The sequence below is a fragment of the Taudactylus pleione genome, unplaced genomic scaffold, assembly GCF_031769625.1.
Source record: "Taudactylus pleione unplaced genomic scaffold, aTauple2 ptg001628l, whole genome shotgun sequence".
Lineage (NCBI taxonomy): Eukaryota > Metazoa > Chordata > Amphibia > Anura > Myobatrachidae > Taudactylus > Taudactylus pleione.
Genome location: NW_028286025.1, coordinates 2595659 through 2616048, shown reverse-complemented (window position 1 = coordinate 2616048; position 20390 = coordinate 2595659). Strand labels below are relative to the sequence as shown.

At 46.4% G+C, this 20390-nt stretch overlaps 1 protein-coding gene across 2 annotated transcripts in view; it reads right to left on the bottom strand.

Moving 5' to 3' along the window:
* Positions 1-20390, bottom strand: part of LBHD2 (LBH domain containing 2) — a 95647-nt gene that overhangs the window by 14998 nt on the left and 60259 nt on the right. For both annotated transcript variants that reach the window (XM_088464283.1, XM_088464284.1), the window contains exons 2-3: positions 11244-11331; positions 4314-4494 (exon numbers count right to left, since the gene is read on the bottom strand). In XM_088464283.1, coding sequence (XP_088320409.1) covers positions 4314-4494; positions 11244-11330 — 268 coding nt within the window. In that variant the 5' untranslated portion in view covers position 11331. The remainder of the gene's footprint in view (positions 1-4313; positions 4495-11243; positions 11332-20390) is intronic.

Sequence of the window (20390 nt, the reverse complement as noted above, 5' to 3'; positions counted from 1 at the left end):
TGGGTCTTATCCTATACTATCAAGAAGACACGTTCTGCGCATCAACATTGCGATTTGACGAAGAAACACATTTCTAGAGCAATGTAATAAAAAGCTTCACGCACACACTGGATCATGCCTTATAATGTACATAGCTACCATGTCCTTTTGTGGGCAATCCGAGCAGCCATTTAGAAGAAAAACATTAAAAAGTATGAAATAAAATATTGTGGTGCCTTAATGGGATATGAGATTTACGCGATTGCACAGCGTGGTACGTGCGATACTGGAGGTTTTCCTGCCTCTCTGCACACCTGCAGTTTGTGGGGGCGTCTCTTGGGAGCAGTGAGTAGGTGAACTTGAGTGTGCTTAATACATTGTTCCCAATATTAAGGTATTTGAGTGTGTTTTGTTTTCCTAGGTGCTCCTTTCTCATCCTTCATACAAATCAGTTACATTTATGAAGTAGGTTTCATACAGGGATGCATCTGACACAACAATCTTTCCATCTTAGTACTCTGTGCTGCTGTGAGACCCTGCTCCTTCCAATATATAACTCTCTGTCTGTGACTTCATCCTGCCTCCATTCCCCTCCTCACATCATATCACTGTCCCTGTCACATGCGGCCCTGTCCTCACTAACACATCACTCATCTCCTGATATACTCTGTGCTGCTGGGGACCCTGCTCCTTCCACTATGTAACTCTCTGTCTGTGTCTTCACCCTGCCTCCATTCCTCTCCTCACATCATGTCACTGCCCCTGTCACATGCAGCCCTGTCCTCACTAACACATCGCTCATCCCCTGATATACTCTGTGCTGCTGGGAGACCCTGCTCCTTCCACTATGTAACTCTCTGTCTGTGGCTTCCTGCTGCCTCCATTCCCCTCCTCACATCATATCACTGCCCCTGTCACATGCAGCGCTGTCCTCACTAACACATTGCCCATCTCCTGATATACTCTGTGCTGCTGGCGGACCCTGCTCTTTCCATTACATTAGTGAATAAGTCATTGCCTCCCCCAAGATCATCTATTACTGTAGTGCATAGAATGATTCTCAAATTCGGACCCCATACAGTGCATGTTTTCCAGGTCTCCTCACAGAATCGCAAGTGAAATAATTAGTTCCACCTGTAGATGTTTTAAAATCTGTCCGTGAGTAATGACTACACCTGTGTACCTGCTGGGTGACCTGGGAAATGTGACCTGTGTAGAGTCCTGAGGACCGAGTTTGAGAAGCACTGGTTTAGTATATTATAAACTATAGCAGATGCTTACCCATTTTATTTATTACTAGATTTAAATTCACTGATTCAGTCAACATAATCTATAAAAAAGTAATTCTAATTGCTCCTATAACAGGAGCCTCAGGGTCTCATTCAGACCCGCTCACAAGCGCCTATGCGCCCGCAAGCGGGGTCGAAGTCGAGGCCCTTTGCACGCGCAGCGGTCGCACTGCGTGTGCACAAGCCCCGGAGTGAGAGAGAAATTCTCTCGCTCCGGTGCTCACTACAAAAGGGGCGGCTGTAAATGGTGATCGACAGCTCACACCGTTTTGTAGGCGGGGTGGGGAGGTGGCTGGCCAAACGGAAGCGTTCCCGACGGAACGCCTGCCGTTTGGGGGCAACCCCACTGACATCACTCGTGATGTCAGTGGTGAGCTTCCGATTCTAATAGAGCCGAAAGCTCACTGGGGCTTGCGGTAGACAAGACCCTACCATAAGGGTCTCGTCGCAAGAACCGATGCTCGCGATGGTCTTGACCATCGCGACCATCAACCTGGCCGCTCGCTAAAGCTGTGGGTGCCTAGCGAGCGGCCAGGAGGCCGGCTCTGAACATAGAAGCGGAAGTCCTCATTCAGAGCGAGCGCTGGCATTTTGCGAGCGGCTCTGAATGAGGTCCTCAGTCTGCCTCCGGTCACACTTCCTGAGCATCTGTGCATGTCTATACAGCAAGCTAGCACAAGGCTGAACTCACAATGGCGTCACGGAGAGAAAAGTGCAATACAGGATTACCTGCGATTTATGTGTATTTTTATTGGGATTTGACTGCTGTGGTATTTTCTACCTCTCACATCGTCCTGTTTGGATGTTATTGCTTTTATAAAAAATAAAAAAAAATTTAATGAACAATTGTAGAAGTTACTTGAGTGGGAAATATGGAGCCTTGCAATACAGGCCTGACAAACGGTAAGGGTTAACTACCCCCTTGTCGGGTCAGTCTCACACGTGTCACATGGTCCTGAAAGTCTGGATATAAGCCCCTCTTTGCATGCATGCCGGTGTTAATTACGGCAGTATGCATGTAGAAAAACTCTCTCGGTAAGAGCTGTCCTTTGCGAATGAGGGACTTCTGGGTCTATGACCTAGAAGAGCCTCTGACGTCCTTCTGCAGATGCGCAGAAGGACGCACTTGCCGCGAGGGGGCTCTGGGAGGGATCCAAGTGGGGTGTCACTGTCTGCTCTGGTGCTTCTAGCACACTCTGGTCTGCATCTTGGCAGTTTGATGCATTAGCTGAGTGTGCTAGAAACACCAGAGCATAGAGTGACACCCCAGGCAGGAAAGAGGACCTGCACAGGTTGTGACAGGTGCAGGCATGGGCGCCGAGAGGGGGGGGGCGGGTACAGTTTACCCGGGCCCGGGCTTGCTAGAGGGGCCTGGTGGGGCCTGGTACGGCGTCGCCCCCCCCCTTCCTCATAGCAGTTCAGCCCAGTTTGTGCTGGGCTGCCGTACAAAACTGCTTGCGGCTGCTGCAACGGTCGTAGCAGTCTCCTATGGTTGTGGGGGGGAGCGATCACACTGATCGTGCCCCCCGCCTGCTTAGCGCCGGGCTGGGGGGCTTACAGCGGCGATGCAAAAGTGATTCTTTTTTTTGCAAGGGGGCGTGGCCACACCTTCCCCAATTAGGCCACGCCCCCTCCTTTACCTGGGCCCGGACGGGCTCTCTACGGCCCTGGCTGCAGGGTGCTACAGTGAACACTAAAATAAGTGAAAATCCAGCCGCAGTCATTTCACATGACAAGTAGCTAAAACTAATACAACTTTAATTATACCGTCATTTCCTGTTCACACAGATTTTACGCGATCCCTCTCAGAAAGTTTACCGCCTAAGAGGGTTACCTGATTTTTTTGTACAGCTGAGACCTTGTGTAGATTGAAATCCTAAATACTAAAGTGATAACAGGCAAAAGTACGATTTACTGAAAGACAACTGATTACAGGATTTAGCAATGTCACAAATGCAGAATTGCTGGAAAAGCCACATCTGTCTTCTTGGCAGAATAAAGAGGTCAAGAGAGGATTTTAAGATCTATCTGATATAGGACAGAGATCTTACACTGTTACACGGAGGCCCAGGCAGTGCCAGGAACAAAATGCATCCATCAGCCTTTAGATGTTAATCTTAGCAGATTTAATTATTACAATGAAAATCAATTATTTTCAATCACTTATTATTTAGCCCTAAAGCCACCAACTGATGAGTGTATTTGCATCTTTCTGCTACTGTCTGAATAAAACAATGTAGGGCAACAAATGATCATGTTTAAAGACTCCTTTTGAGGCAGCTTGCATTTATATGCGGGAAGACACAACTATCGGACGCACGACGGTCAATCATCAGACTTCAGGATAAACCTTATAGCTGACGGATATAAGATGCTGAGGCCACTTTGACTGTGTACGGGATCGCACTCACAAGCAGTTGCATGCCTACAAAATGGAGGCAGCAGGAAGCCACGGACTGAGAAAGAATTAGTGGAAGGTGCAGGGACCCCCAGCAGCACAGAGTATATCAGGAGATGAATGATGTGTTAGTGAAAGGGCTGTATGTGACTGGGGCAGTGACATGATGTGAGGAGGGGAATGGAGGCAGCAGGAAGTCACAAACTGAAAGTCATATAGTGGAAAGTGCAGGTGTTCCCAGCAGCACAGAGTATATCAGGAGATCAGTGATGTGTTATTGAGGACAGGGGCAGTGACATGGGGTGTATTATAAAAGATCGACAATAAAAAGGTTGACAGTGCAAAAGGTCAACAGGGTTAAAAGGTTGACAGGTTCAAAAGGTCGACACAATAATAATTGACACATTTTTTTTTGTCATTTAACCCTAATCCTAGCCCTAACTCTAACCCTCCCCCTAGTGCCTAAAACCTAACTCTCCCCCTGGTGCCTAACCCAAACCACCCACCTATTGTTTAAACCTAACCCTAGCCTAACCCTCCCCCTAGTGCCTAACCTTAACCGTCAGGCAACTGTAGCGAAACTTCTAACAAAAACTCAGCAGAAGCACATTTTGCTATCAGTTACAATGAGAAGAGCCTCTTCATACCTTCAACATCTGAACACCCTTTGCAGGACTTTGCCTCTCTCTTGTCATCTGTGGGTGAGATGTCCTCAGGAGGCCAACGCAGTTCTCCACTCTCCACGTCTCCAGATTCAATGGGCTCCACCACTATTGACGGTAACCGCTTGGTCAGCTTAGGGTGCTTGTCATGGGAGTCTGGGAAGATCTAGGGTTAGATGCATTAATGTTATCTGAATGTCCTTTCTGAAACAGTATATGGAAGCCAATGTATTACTGGCGGTTGTTTATATATAAATGAGTAATGAAAGCATTATTATTGTTATTACTGTACATCTTATTTATAGGGCACCACAAGTGGTCCACAGCGCCGTACATACAGTACATGGTGCACAGAACATTACAGTAACCAAATTATAAACAGAGCACAAGTAATAATTAGCAACACAATACACAATACAGCTGGGAAGCTGAAAGTTGTCATTGAAGTGCTAGAGAAGAGGGCTGTGAGACAGTAGGGAGGAGGACCCAGCTCCTGGGAGCTTACAATCTAGGGGAGAGGGGAGACAGACAGATTACATGAGGCATGAGTGTGTAGATGGGGACCTGAGGGCAGGAAGTAGGCAAGGTAGAGATGACTGAGGCAGGAGGGAGAGCGACCTGGTGACACGATTATGTGGTTGGAGGGTATGCTTTAAAGCATTAATTTTAATATACATTACTGTTAATAGGACAGTTCATTCATTGATACCTGTACAAAACAGAGACTTGGAATATTGGGTACAGTACGAGAGATATGACAGCGGGCGGTGAACAACTTCTGATTTTCTACATAAATAAAATGTTAGGTGTACTAACTGTTTGAAGTATAGAGGTATTTTTCAGGACAAGTCCCGCAACAGCCTTAAGAGCTGGTATTCTTGGCAAGCTGCGGCCGTTAAACAGCCTTGAGAGCTGATGAGGTGTAGCAAAAAGGTAGCCTTTAGGCAGAGCAGAAAGAAGCAGCCTTTGGGCCGTAGCAACAGTCTTTAGGGCTAGCAAGTCTAGACAAGATGTGGCCTTTGGGCCGTGAACCAAGATGCGACCCTTGGGCCGTGTGGCAGCCTTGAGGGCTGTGGCCTTTGGGTCATGTAGTAGCTTTGAGGGCTGGTAAGCCTTGGCAAGATGTGGCCTTTGGGCCTTGAAGCAAGATGTGGCCTGTGGGCCATGTAGCAGCCTTGAGGGCTGGTAAGCCTTGGCAAGATGTGGCCTTTGGGCCGTGTAGCAGCCTTGAGGGCTGGTAAGCCTTGGTAAGATGTGGCCTTTGGGCCGTGTAGCAGCCTTGAGGGTTGGTAAGCCTTGGCAAGATGTGGCCTTTGGGACGTGTAGCAGTCTTGAGGGCTGGAAAGCCGTAGCAAGATGTAATTTTGGGCCTTGAAGCAAGATGCGGCCTTTGGGCCATGAAGCAGCCTTGAGGGTTGGTGAGCCTTGGCAAGATGTGGTCTTTCATGCGACTCGTGCTGCCGAGTTGACACAAGCATCAGTACACCTGATTATGCACACTGAACACTGGAGTGCGGTCCGTGCCGCCTAGATGACACAAGCAGCTGGAGACTGGAATGCGGACCGTGCCACCTGCATGACACAAATGGCAGGAAGCTAGAATGTGGACCGTGCCGCCTGGATGACACAAATGGCAGGAGCAGTACAAAGCAGACAGGGAGAACTGGATACTCGACTGAAACAGGAGACCAACACCAGAACCGGAATGTCATGACTCTGGGAAAGTTGGCCTCCTGTGACGAATCAGACTCTGCGGGCTGAGACCGTGGTAGCAAGAACTGAGGAGGTTTAAGATAGCTTTTCCTCATAGGAGAAATAAGACTTGAATCCTAGTAGTTTTTTTAATGAATTTGAGGTTTTATTAAACAACAGAAGGGTGTTGAGGACAATGGGTAGAATTAGAACTAAAAGTCCAGAATGATAAGAACATGAATCTTGAGAAATCTGTGACGAGAATGTAGCAGTTTAGTAGGAATGAGACGACTGGTATAAGTGCGTGAACTCCACAACAAGCAGGACATTAGTTAGATAATGCAGACTATCCACAATCGAGTCCGAGTCACCGGGGTTCACCCAGTAAGACGATACGGGAATCCTAGGTCAACGGCATGGAGGTATATCCAGCTAGACTGTGAAGCCTTTGTCTTGCGATGAATGTGGGTCTTGAGCACACAACGGTGCGCCGAATTCCAGATGTAGTACACTGCGATGCGTCACGGTGATATGGACAGAATGTGTAGGGGTGCATCTATAAGTGCTCCGGGTTTGAACCCCGCGTAGCGTGTTTAGGTACTTTCAGGTTTGTACCCACAGTAGCGTTTGAGGTGCTTCAGGTTGTATCCGATGTAACATCTTTGGACAAAGAGCAGAAAACGGTGATATACAGGAAGTCAAAGACTAAATGATATCAGGAGCCAAATACTAGGACATTGTACAGGCACTGAATGATCATCCAGGAAGGATTTATATATGCAGTGCCTGTTGTTGATTGGTGATTGGCTTCCAGCTGACTAGTGAACCAGGAATCACTGTCTACAACAACATGGCCGCGCCCATGGACTGGAGACACCACTGGCAAGCCTGGAGGATGATGTCACACTGCCTGAGGGACACCCATCAGTGTGGAGAGGAGAACCTGTGCCCTGCGGCTAGAGCGTTGCCTCGAAGATGATCAGCGGCTGCCCAGGACCACAAAGCGGAGACCGGAGGTGAGTAACCCAGCTGGCTGGGCTCTGTGTCGGGGCCCGGAAATGGAGTTCCTGACATGGAAACACATGAAAACACTATCACCGGCATCTGAGCAGCCTTCGCACCAGAAGGAAATCCAATCCAGTTCAGACCAGGGATGACGGACAGCTGATTGGAGGAGTTCAGTGAATGATTGCCTGGCATTCGCATCAGCAGCTTGTGACACTAACCTAGTTTGCTGGGTAAGGTAAGGTAGCGCTGCATAGGTTCTGGGGGGAGGACGAAGGGCAGTGGCAAGGGGAAGGGGTTGTGTGGTGTGGTTATGATTGGTGTGGTGTGTGGATGATAATGGGTGGAAGCATGAATAAAGACTGATACAGAGGTGCAGGGTGAACTAATGTTTATTGCAGTACAGACCGGTACCGCTATGGGGACTAGGTTCGCTCCAAGCTATGCAAACCTCTTCATGAGTAAATGGAAGGAGGACAAGACCTGGTGAGGGCATAGTTTTGAAGAGAACCTAGTCCTCTGGCGAAGATATATTGACGACATCATATTCATATGGAAAGGACACGAACAGTCACTTCTCTCCTTCATTGAACACCTACAAAATAACGACCGCAACCTCAACTTCACTACCACATACAGCAAAGAAAGGATTGAATTTCTCAACTTGGACATACACATAGTCAACAAGCAAATAGAAACCAAAACATTCTACAAGAGTGTGGATGTCAATAGCTATATACTCTCCAACAGTAGCCACCACCCAAATTGGCTGGACAGCATTCCCCTGGGACAATTCATCAGAGGGAATTGCACAAGCATCGACACATACAGACAACAAGGTAAAGAACTCAAACAGAAATTTTGAGAAAAAAACTATAACAGAGAAAAAATACACTGCATTCACAAAGCAGAATCACAGAACAGAGATGATCTCCTACAATACAAACAGAAACCAGATGTCAAAGGGAACAAGGGCATTTTCTTCATAACACAATTCACCACATCAGCAAACAAAATCAAAACTAACATCAACAAACACTGAAACGTATTAATGTAGGATGAGGTACTGGCTTCCAATTCTTCCAACACAACCTAAGGGTGGTATACAGAAAAGCACCCGACATTAAGACCGCACTTGTGTGCAGCCATATACCACCTACTAACCTTGTACAAACCACAATAGATGACTCACCAAAGAGACAGGGATTTCACCACTGTGGGACATGCACTGGCTGTAATACCCCATGCAACACAGGGAAACATTTAACAACAGAAGTGAAATCAAACATAACAGGACAAATACACAAAATTAAACAGGAGCTAACTTCTCATACTAAAGGAGTTGTTTATTTAGTCTCATGCCCATGCAAACTACAATACATAGGCAGGACCATTAGGCCTCTGAAGACAAGGATAGCGGAACACATACGAAACATAGAAATTGGATACGAGAAACACAGCCTGTCACAACACTACAGATAAATACATGGACAAGACCCATCCACCATCACCTTCACAGCCATACAACACATACCAAGAGATTGGAGGGGAGGAGACTACATAAAAAAGAGAAACAAAACAGAACTAAAGTGGATCTACACGCTAAAAACCTTAGCACCAAAGGGTCTAAATATGGACTTCAACATAATATCTTCCATATAACACACAACTTGTCTCGCACCATCCCCTAGTTTCTTGTAACCCCCCACCTAAACACCATACAACCAACCCAACCCCGCCCCCTCTGTCAGTCCCCACTCCCATCATTTTAGCCCTGACCCCTGCCAACCACAGTCTTTTAATATAATAACCCCCACCACGTTGGCACCACTGACCTATACATAAGACACAAACCCACAATCGTTCCCCCCAGTAGATCACCCACACACAACCTTATCATAAAGGGAGGCACATTTCCAAGCGCCCCATTTACACCCCTATTCAAGTTACAACCACTTGGTCCACTGCATGTAGCCCCGACACACAGACACCACTGACACACACTACTTGCTACTAATAAACCACATTACATTTTCACAAATCCAACGAACCATCACTCCCTCAAATATAGCACACAAGAACACATGGAGATCCTAGACAAAGGCACTCAGTGCCGAAACACGTTGGACCCGTCCTACACAGGCACACACACTGCCCTCAGCACAAGCGTGAAGCCTATGCCACTCGAATCCACGTGACCCCGCTACAGGAGCCAGGACCAAGCGGACACTGAGGAACGTGTCACCGGTTCAACACCAGCGCACTGAGAGCGAAGAGGACACTAAGCACAACCAACGAATGAACTTTATACCTACAACACTTTTATTTTAGTACCACCTATAGTTATTACAGGTCAATTGGAGTAGAATTCGTAAAATTCTACTCCAACCCCTAAGTATCACTTATTTTTAGTAAAGCAGATCGCATTTCCCATAACTGTAATGGGAAATGTGATCTGACCATAGTTACTAAAAATAAATGTGAAAAAAATATCAGGGAAAGCCCTGTGATAATAATGCCACCTGGAGGTGGCGTTATCCAGGGTCTCCCCCGGTTACCAGCCTCCTGCCCTGCTATAACGGGGAGAGCAGAGCTGGGAGTCGGTCCCAGTAATCAGCTGTGTGGTCTAAACAGACCGCAAGCTGATTACTGTAAAAAAAAGAACAAAAAAAATTGTAAAAAAAAAAATGTACTTACCTGACTCCAGGGACCGGTGATCGGGCCTCCGGTGATGACTCCCCATCCAGTCAGCTGGTCTCCCACAGTGCACTGCTGCCCGGTCATCAGGTGATCGGGCCCCAGTGCAGTATGGGAGATCACCTGACCGGAGGAATGGAGAACATCACCGGAGGCCGGAGCATGCAGGTAAGTGTAATTAAGGGAGAGGGGGGTCACGGGGGAGGGGGGGTCGTGGGGGGTCCGCGATCGCGGGAGGCGGGGCTTAGCGCCGGGGGTGGTAGCAGTGGCGACCGGTCGGCGCATGCGCGGGCACTTAATCACTGTATTTTTTGCGAAAATACCGTGATAAGGCTCCGAAAGGGATTAGCAGGGACAGAGCTTTATCGCAAGCTCTGTCCCTGCAAGGGATTTGTAGTAAATCCCTGTGATATTGCCTGAATTCGCAATGCGAATTCACTCGGTAATATCACACTACAATCTGCATTACCAATGCGGATTGTAGTAAATAGAGCCCTAAGCCTAAGCAGGACGCCGCCTCTAGCACTAGACACTTTACCGGACCAAGTCAGCCGCTCAACCTGACCGGCCACCTTCACATTGACTCGTTCGCCCATATCAGCAACAGGGTATGAACAAAGCCCCCTTTATCTGTACTGCAATAAACATCAGTTCACCCAACACCTCTGTATCAGTATTTATTCATGCGACCACCCATTATCATCCACACACCACACCAATCATAGCCAGACCACACTACCCCTTCTCCTTGCCACCAGCCTTCGCCCTCCCCCCCCCAGCACCTGTGCAGCGCTACCTCACCTTACCTATATATACTCATTAAGAGACTTGACATCTCTTAAGATAGCTGCGCACAGACCACCAACCCCCACCCATCGCCCACCTCCGCTCCTCCCCCCCATCGCACACCCGACCAACCCCCCCCACCGCTTTATCCATATGAGCGCAGTGTTCATCCTATTTTTCACGATAACCTAGTTTGCTACCTGGGTCAGCAACAATATTGCCACCCTTTGTATGCCATAAACATTTGTGCATGAGTTGGGCAGATATTTTCATTTGTATGCATCACTACAATTTGCAACAGGTAAAAAAGTGATTTAGACTTCTGCATTAATAATATTCTTCATTTAAAAACCGCACAGAATCAAGACCTCTATGTACAAATCCGGCTAAAAATCTACTACTGCATATAAAGCAATGTTTATGTTTCAGTTCTTTTTTTTCCTCTTATCTTTTTTGCTGAATCATTTTCTGAATATTCTCTGACGTAACGAGAATAAGATAAGACAGTACAAGTATAAACTACACATTATACACTTCATTATCTGCTTAGTTTCTCCTTTCATAGTTTAAGTTTCTGACCATTTTCGCAATCAATCCAGCTGACCAAATAGTTAAGTGTATCGGCAGCTTACGGTCACCAGGAGGCGTGAGGTCTGAGTGGCCCTGGGTGTAGTGATGATGGTGCATGGGAAGCAGTTATATTAAAAGCAAGATCATTACGAACAAGCAACATACTTGAACAGTGAGTCCCTCTGCCCCCGATGAGGCACTCAGAGTGAATTCTTCCATTGCCGGTTCGCAAGTGTTCATCACTTCTGTCATTCTGCAAAACAATATAAGAATGTTATCGCTCACTGGAGTCAAGAAATAAGTGCAAAGGACCATGAAAACAATAAGAGACTGTGCCAAGTGGCAGGTCCAGCTGTACATGTCTGGTACCATTTGAAGATGTATTGCTCATCCTATTGAAAGTCATTACGTTTTGTGGCAAATGTCAGGACTGAGGGCCTGATTCAGCCAGGATCGCAGCTTGCGAATGCAATAGCGATTATGCACGCAGTCTCACTGCGATAGCATGCTAATCCATAGCCATCGCTATGCCGTCGCAGCATAACATACGGACGCCCACTTTACCTTACATACATCCGTAATCCTTAGCAAGACTGCAAAACCATCGGTAACATCAAGGACCATCGCAGTCTCACGCACACTTGCACGAGTTCTGACCGTACTCAGGAATTGCTAACTTCATCGCACGCTATTAGTGCTCAGGCTGCGTACGACATCGTAGTGGATCATTTATGCACGCCCATGCAATGGTGTTCTAACGCACTGGCACGCCTGCATTTCGCTCACCACCCCCCAAACGGTACTTCCTGTCAATCACTCTGCGATGGGTCTGCGTAGTCACTGCCATTGCAGTCCCAATCGCAGTGGCCGGTTTGCGTACGCGCACTGCGTGGCATGCGCAGAATGCAACAATCGGCCAAATGCATGCGTGATCGCAGTTGTGATCAGTAGTGAATCAGGCCCTGAATTTATACGTAAAAATGATTAGCTGGCTAGTCTGACATTTCACTCCTTCTCCCATCATTCAAAAGTAAAACTTACGTAGGTGTACTGTGGGGCTGATTCAGACCCGCTCGCAAGCCGGTCAATGTTTACCCCCTGTGCATGCGCCACCTCCGGCATGCGCAAGACCTGGCCAGCGATGGGTGCTCCGTCGCTATGGGTCTCGCACTAAAACGACTGTCAATCACAATCGACACCAAAGCGGCTGTCGATTGTGATTGACAGCTCGCCCCGTTTTGGAGGCGGGCAGGGGGGGTGGCTGGGAACGCCTTCCGTTTGTGGGCCGCCCTACTGACATCGCTAGTGATGTCAGTAGGCGGACTTCCTGCTCTATTAGAGCAGGAAGTCCACTGGGGCTTGCGATGGACGAGACCCTACCACAAGGGTCTCATCGCAAGCCCGATGGTAGCGACGGTTGCGACCATCACCTGGCCGCTTGCAAAAGCTGTGGGTGGTCACCCACATCTTAGCGAGTGGCCAGGAGGCCGGCACAAAATAAAATGCCGCCATGATTCAGAGCGAGCGCTCTGTAACATGTAAGCTTTTCTGAGTAGTTCACTGTGGGAAAAGGAAACCATTGAGATGCACTATCTGCTTAGCATATTTGCATTGATCACATGTAGTGGGCTCGCCCATACTGTCCAATGTCCAAAACAGAGTTAAATCTCATCTAAATTACTATGTAAAATCATGGAATAGTTACTGTACCAAGAATATTGGCACAAAGGATTTTATTCGCTAGGCATCGCTTCCTGGTGCGTTTAAGACCAAATTTTAAAAGAGCGATACTTTCAATAGCAAAACATTTCTGCAATTAAAAGCACTGGCCTTTAAAATTTCAGGCTTGAAAGCGACGAAAGCTTCTGATTGCTTAGTAAATAAACCCCAAAGTGTCTCAGACACAGGAGTACCAGAGTTTTCAATGGCAACATGAGCACTAGACAACATAATTTGTTAAAGGGGATTTGCACTATTAAATTATTCTTCTCCATGATGCCACTTCCCCTTATAAACTGGTTTAAACTGGTGCTTCCTTTCATTCTGGCCTGCCCTGAAATTCTGCCCCCTAACACCATGTATATGAATTCATGGTATAGTCCTGATTTGTTCTGTCCTTGACAGGTGAGAGGCTTACAGACTTGAGGCATGACTTTGGTTAAATACAGGCGTGGCTAGGAGGGATCAGAGGGCCTCATTCAGTACGGATCGCATATGCTATCGCAGCTGCAAAATCAGGCTTGCCTGCCCTCCCGATTTGGCCAGGTGCCTACCAATTTTCGGGTGCCGCTCCCGGCCCCCCGGAGAGGCAGGCAAGCCTCTCCGGAAGCCTGCGACCCTCCCGACCTCCCCCCAGAAAAAAATAGAAACCCCCGCAGCGGGGGGGCGGTGACGCGATTCGCGCTGAATCGAGTCATCGTGACCCCGCCCACTACTTCACAATGCCGAAAACAACGGCATTGTGAAGAGGGGGCGGGGGTCACAATGATGCTCCGCCCACAATGTGGCGTCAATGGCATACCCCGCCCCCCACTGTTAGCCTACAATCAGCTCCCTCCCGGAAGGTTGGAGCTGATTGTCGGCAAGTATGATGCAACGCAGCTGCGAATATAAGCTAATGCCTGCCACAGCTCAGCCAGCATAAACTCGCCCACTGCTGCTTTCGCAAAGTCGCACTTCTGCGTATACTATAGTACCATTGACGCACATCGGTCCGTTGCAGAAACTGCAAGCCTCATGGCACGCAAAGACCTCTTATGCTGTTTAAGCAATCGCAGTGGCTAATTTACGCACGCCCATGAAATGGCGCTCAAAGGACAGGCACGCTTGCGTTTCTCCAACCACTCCCCCGGCACCACCCCCAAACGCTTACATCCTGTCACTCACTCGCCAGTAAGCGTAATGCGGACGCTGTGCAGGGGCAGTGTGGCTTGTACGCATACGCAATGGCTAACAATCGCTCAACTGCATTCGATATCGCTATTGCGTACGCTGCTAAATGGGGTTGAGAGTGCGGCTGATGGCTGTTAACAGACAGGAAAACCAAAGATAAAAAAAAGTAGTTTGTAAATTGTTAATAACAATGCAAAATGCATTAATAAAAATGGTCAAAATGAAACAGCCCTACTGTAGGGAACGGTATGGCCGGCGGTTCAAATCCCGATATCGGAATCCCGGCAGAGGTGAAGATCCTGACAGCAGCTAAGGTGAGTACACGTTAACCTATTACAGACTCTATTACATTGGCCGCTTCGACTGTGTTCAGAGCAGTAACGCTAATCTCTGATTGGTCTAAAACATAAACAGGTCCATTTGTTGTATCTGATTTTAACAGCTGTCATTTTACATAGCTACTAACGATTCACTGACTGGTTTATTATTATGCAGAATAGGCCATTTTGGCAACTTTTAGATACCCATCTGCCTTTTTACCTTGGTTTTGGTCTTTTACTGGGGGAGATTCATCAAACCTTCGAGAGAGATAAAGTGGAGAAATTGCCCCTAGCAACCAATCCATTTATAGCTGTCATTTATATAGCACAGTCTATAAAGTGACACAGACTGATGGGCTGCTTTGGGCTACTTCTCCACCTTATCACTCTCCAAGGTTTGGAGATTATGAGATAGCAGCTGCTGGATTCATTTTTACATATACTTAAACACTGTGAAGGAATGCACTTTAGTTGGTGAGTGCGGTTATAGCCCGGCAATTCAAGACATAGAGAAATGTCCTGAGTTTTTATTTGTAATTGCCATCATACAGCGGTGGCCAACCTGCGGCTCTTGAGCCACAAACGGCTCTTCCGTTGCTCTGATGCGGCTCCCCTGACTGACATTGACGGCCTCCTCTGGTAGGCACAAAGCTGTTCAGAGGAGGCTTGTCCATTGTTGCAGCAGTCTGCTCCGCTCAGGAGGCATGTATGGGCGATGTGGTGATGTCACGCAACATGATAAGAGCTGTGGAAGGAGGCTGGACTGGAATGGCCCAGGGAGAGAGGGGTGTCTCCAGTGGCACCTGAGGGTCTGCTGTTGTGACATATGAGTGTCTGCTGGAGTGACAAATGGGGGGCTGGAGTGACACATGCGGGCCTGCTGAAGTGACACATGGAGGAGCTGCTGGAGTGACAAATGGGAGACTGAAGTGACACATGAGGTGGACTGGAGTGACAAATGTAGGGGCTGGAGTGACACATGGAGGAGCTGGAGTGACACCAGGGTGGGTTTGTTTGTATTATGTGAATCTGTTTTTTTTTTTTTCAATGTATTTTTTGCGGATGTGGCTTTTTCAGTGTATTTTATGTGGATGTGGCCTTTTCAGTGTATTTTATGTGGATGTGGCTTTTTCAGTGTATTTTATGTGAATGTGGCTTTTTCAGTGTATTTTATGTGGATGGGGCTTTTTCAGTGTATTTTATGTGGATGTGGCCTTTTCAGTGTATTTTATGTGGATGTGGCTTTTTCAGTGTATTTTATGTGAATGTGGCTTTTTCAGTGTATTTTATGTGGATGGGGCTTTTTCAGTGTATTTTATGTGGATGTGGCCTTTTCAGTGTATTTTATGTGGATGGGGCTTTTTCAATGTTTTTTATATTGTTGTGGCTTTTTCTTTCCCTTTAATAGTTGCTTCCACGGTGATTGTCTACATGCTCCTACAAACATGATGCCAGGGGTGTGGCCTAGCTGACCACACCAATTTTTTTGCACGCGCGTCTTTGGCATGCGCATGATCTTGGCTCTTTGCCTCTGACTGGTTGGCCACCCCTGCCATCACACCTCCCAACTGTCATCTTTGATTTGGGTGTTCTATCCTGCCATTCCGATCGGGACAGCTTTGTCCTGCGAATGGGAATTTTTGGTGGTATCTCCTGCTCACTGGTGGTCACATAGCAATGAATGAGTGCTTGGAGGGGAATCCTAACACTAGAAAAATGCTTTGCACACCCCCATCTTGACTTGGCCACCCCATCGTCTGATTCACAGATCTAAAATGTTATGAGGTATGTACAATGGGGGTGATTCAAGGTCTGACGCTTTTGCTATCTCAGCTGCTACCATAGTAACTGCGCTAGCACTATTATGGTAGTGCAGCACGAGGCATCCCGCCTCCTGCATGCATTACTGTTCTGAGCTGCGTCCATGAACGCAGAATCGGAACATCTGCGTGATCCTCTGCCAGCTTGAGTGTCCATGGGGTCTCTCAAGCTGGTGAACCTAGTTACTCAAAAGAGGCCAGGAAATCTCAGTCAGCCAATCCTGGCCTCTTCCCTCCCCCCCAATGGCGGCAACATACCTCCGTTTGGGGAAACAGAGGCAGTCGCCGCCCCCTCACTGCCCAGAAATGGCAACAAACTGTCAATCACCGACAGTCTGCTGCCGCTCTGCGTGCAATTACGCAGGACCTGTACTGCACATACGCAGTACAGGTTTTGTGCCGGTGCTGAAGGGCACAATCGGAGATGTGCGCTATCCATCAGGTTGGCGCACATCTCTGAATTAGACCCTAAGACCATGGGTAAAAACAGAGAACAGGACCAACATCCTTAATACATGGAGTCCAGCTAATTTAACGAAAAATAGGATGTACTGTAGCTGTTGGTTATATATGTTGCCAAAACAAGCAGGCATTGTGCACATGTAACAAAATAAGTGACTCCGATATTGACATTGATAAGGAAGGTTCTGTTATATTTCATGCCGTAGAGCTAAAAGAAGGGCTGTAGATTTATAATGGCTCTCCTGTAAGACAGAGCTGCTGCATTAAGTGTACATTCCTTAAATTATTCTACAATGTATATAGGTCAGCGCAGAAGTTCCACAACCCGCCGCGCAGACTGGAGCCGGGTGCTTGTGACACTATATAATTTCTCACTCATCTTATGACTAATTTAGATTCCGTCTCAGCCAATTAGATCTCATTTGGCAAATTTGCTCCTCGTTCGGAGAGAACAGCTGATTATATCTGTTTGTTTAGTACGCCAGATGTATAGCTGAAATCAGCCTCCCTGCACATGAGTATACATCCAACGTCATTTATAGCTTCAGAAATATTTAGCCAGTAGATTTTGGGGCGGAAGAGGAGCTTTTTAAAATGCAGTGTGGCCGGGACGGGGGAGAAGTGGGGTTTATGGAGAAAAAATATAGCATTAAAACTGTATTCTATGCAAAAAGAAATATATATATATATATATATATATATATATATATATAGCATATATATATTCAGAGGGCAGTCAGACAAATCCAGGAACCAGTTAATCTTTTCATAAGCCAAGGTAGATACATTAGTATTAATCTGAATAAATTCCAAAAGTTTAGCTTCAGCAGTAATTTGCTAAGGTACATTGCTTTCGGGATAAATACTGTGGGCGATTAAATTCAGCGCAATGTTAAGTCCAACGACAGCATTTCTTCTCGTACCCTCCTGAGGTGCGAGCAGAGATCAGACTTAAGTGCCGGCTGAGATGCTGGTTACCTGCTTAGCGCGGCGATAACAGCTTCATGGCTGGCACGTTAGTTGGAGAATGCTGATTAGCGCAACTAAACACCCAGCTTTAGGCGTGCCAACCGGCATGCTCCAACTTAAGTGGTTCTAGTCGGACTTAACAGCGTGATGAATTGAATAGCTCCAGTATCCTTCCCAGGACTATTCAGCATTGCGGTACATTTAACCACCCCCATTGTGTTATTATTATTATTATTATTATTATCATTATTATTATTATTATTATTATCATTATACTGAGTAGGACAAGTAAAGGGGGCCTATCCATTAGCAGATAAATTTGGATGATGAACGATTTATCGTTCAGTCGTACAATTTATCTGCTAATGGATAGGCTCTGAACGATGAAAATGCGCACTCCCGCAGCCGATAAATTTTGTCTTTTGTCTCTCCAACATGTTGGTCAATTATCGTTTATCACTGACAGATATTAGAAATATCTGTCGCGGTAAACGACGAACGATATTTTTAATGAAAATTAATAGAAACATTAAAAAAATCCACTCCCTGAATGATGTCATGCAATATCATTTGTCGTTCGCAAAATTCTATAATGTACATGACCGCAGCCCCAGGAATTTTCAAGGGATAAATCTTTTGTTTTTCATCTTACAGAAAGATCTGCTAATGGATAGGCCCCTTAACAGAGGCAAGTGTAGGGCAATTCACTGTTGCTATACAGAGCATGAAGTAGTGAGTTGTGTGATGTCAGCAGTCAATTCAATACTCAATGATTTTGTACTCAAATTATAGGGTCTCATTTATCAACAAGTTTTATCATTCACGACGAGTGATAAAACTGGTTGCGTATAATAATGGTGCTCCAGCCAATCAGCTCCCAACTGTCATCTGTTTGAAAAATGACAGTTGGAAGTCAATTGGCTGGAGCACCATCTATCTTATGCAACGAGAGCCAAACCTGAGAGAATTTGTGGCAGTGGAGGTGGCAGGTGTAATAGATAACCGCAATTTGGGGGGGGGGGAGAAAGAGCAGTCCAGGGTGCCACCCAGGCAGTGGGCATGAGTAACAGAAGAAAGGGTGATCAATAGAGAGAGCGAGGGGCCTTGGAAGGCGTGATGTAGAATTTAAATATGCACCGATTCGAAGGGCTCTGCAATGGGCACTATAATGGGGCACATACAGTGCCTCTCATTCCCACCCTTTCCATTGTTCTTTTGCAAAAAGAATGCTTAAATAAATAGATTTAATCATTGGTGGCAGGTTAGCATAGAGAATCTGGTCTATTGAGCTTACAATCTTATATTGTATATATATAACAGACAGTATGACCTTGTCCCAGTTAGGTAGGACAGTCTCTGATTGTGAGAACTGTACTGTCATCTGAACAGTAAGCACCTATGCCTCATGGGGAATTTTGGGAGTTATATCCCACTCATTATGGTGAGTGTGTGTCACAGGTTTAAGGTACAGGTGAACGCAGCAAAGCAAGGGTCTGTTTAAAGGTGGAAAGGCGGTTTGGGGGTGGTCATGTACATCTCAGGAGGATATGTGAAATGTACCCACATTCAGTTTTGTGCCACCAGCAGCAGGACAATGTAGGGGGTATGCACTGTGGGATTATTTACAAACGTATTGCAGTAACTCATAACAACCAATCAGTGACTAGTTTTTATCATTCTAGTGCAAGGTAGACTTAAACAAAATATATATATATATATTTTTTTTTGATTGGTTGCTATGGGGAATGTTTGTACTGTTAGTAAATAACACATTAGAGTTAAAGATTAGTGTTTCCAGCAAGACACTGCTACCTTACAGCCAGTGCTCTTGGCTACTGAGCCAACCTATTGTGTCATAATAGCTTAAATTGTGAAATAATGAGACAGGAAAAAAGAGATAAACACTGAATCCCAGTACATTGAACAAGTCACTATATCTCAGACCCTGGGGAAATGTCTCCAATCTAGGCGTCACTGAGTATTTCAGGCACTGTCACTGTCAATCTCAATCAAGGGGAATATTTGTGACTGTTTCTCCCCAGAAAAGTATTACTTTGCTTTTACAGTGAAAAAAAAATCACCTGTTAGCAAAAAAAATATTGCAAAGCAACGGAGGACTATTTATCTGCCACAAGGATAATAATCTAAAGAGTGTGCAAAGGGCCACTTCACATGAGACAGCTCACAAGCTCCGGCATGGGTGGTGGAACTGATGGACTGATGGGTTTTCAAATTAATAATAATAAAGTAATAAAAAAACACACAAAAGAAGTATACCGGGAAGTAACTAGGGCATACATGGTGGTGTTTTTATACATACATAAATAATCATTATTTTACTTATTTCAACAGTCAACGGAACTTTATTTTCAATAATACTCCTTTATAAAAGATAAGCATTTTTTAAGCTTTTGGGAATGACATTACCTCCCATAATTGCATTGCAAGATCATAGCGCCGGAATGTATCATCTGGCCCATGCAGGGACAGGGGTGAGAGGAGCCCATCCCTGTGACGTGCCCGGAGAGCAAATGGGGCTACTGCGCACGAGCAGTCTCGCTGACTGCACGTGCGTGGCCTCCATTGCCGGGGAGGGTTCCGGGGGAACCCTCTCCCAGCTAATTATGTGAAGTGTAGCCTATAGGCTACAACAGATGACGTTAGCTGCGGGGGCCAATGCATTCTGGTAAGTTGGTAAATCTGTCAGGACCGGATCCGCCATTGAAATCTATGGGGGTTGCTGCTGCCGGCGGGAATGGAGGGATCGCATTTTTCACGTGAGGATGGGCTACTGAATGATGGGATGCTTTGAGTGCGTAAAGTGGAGCTTTAGATGTGTTTCTTTCACT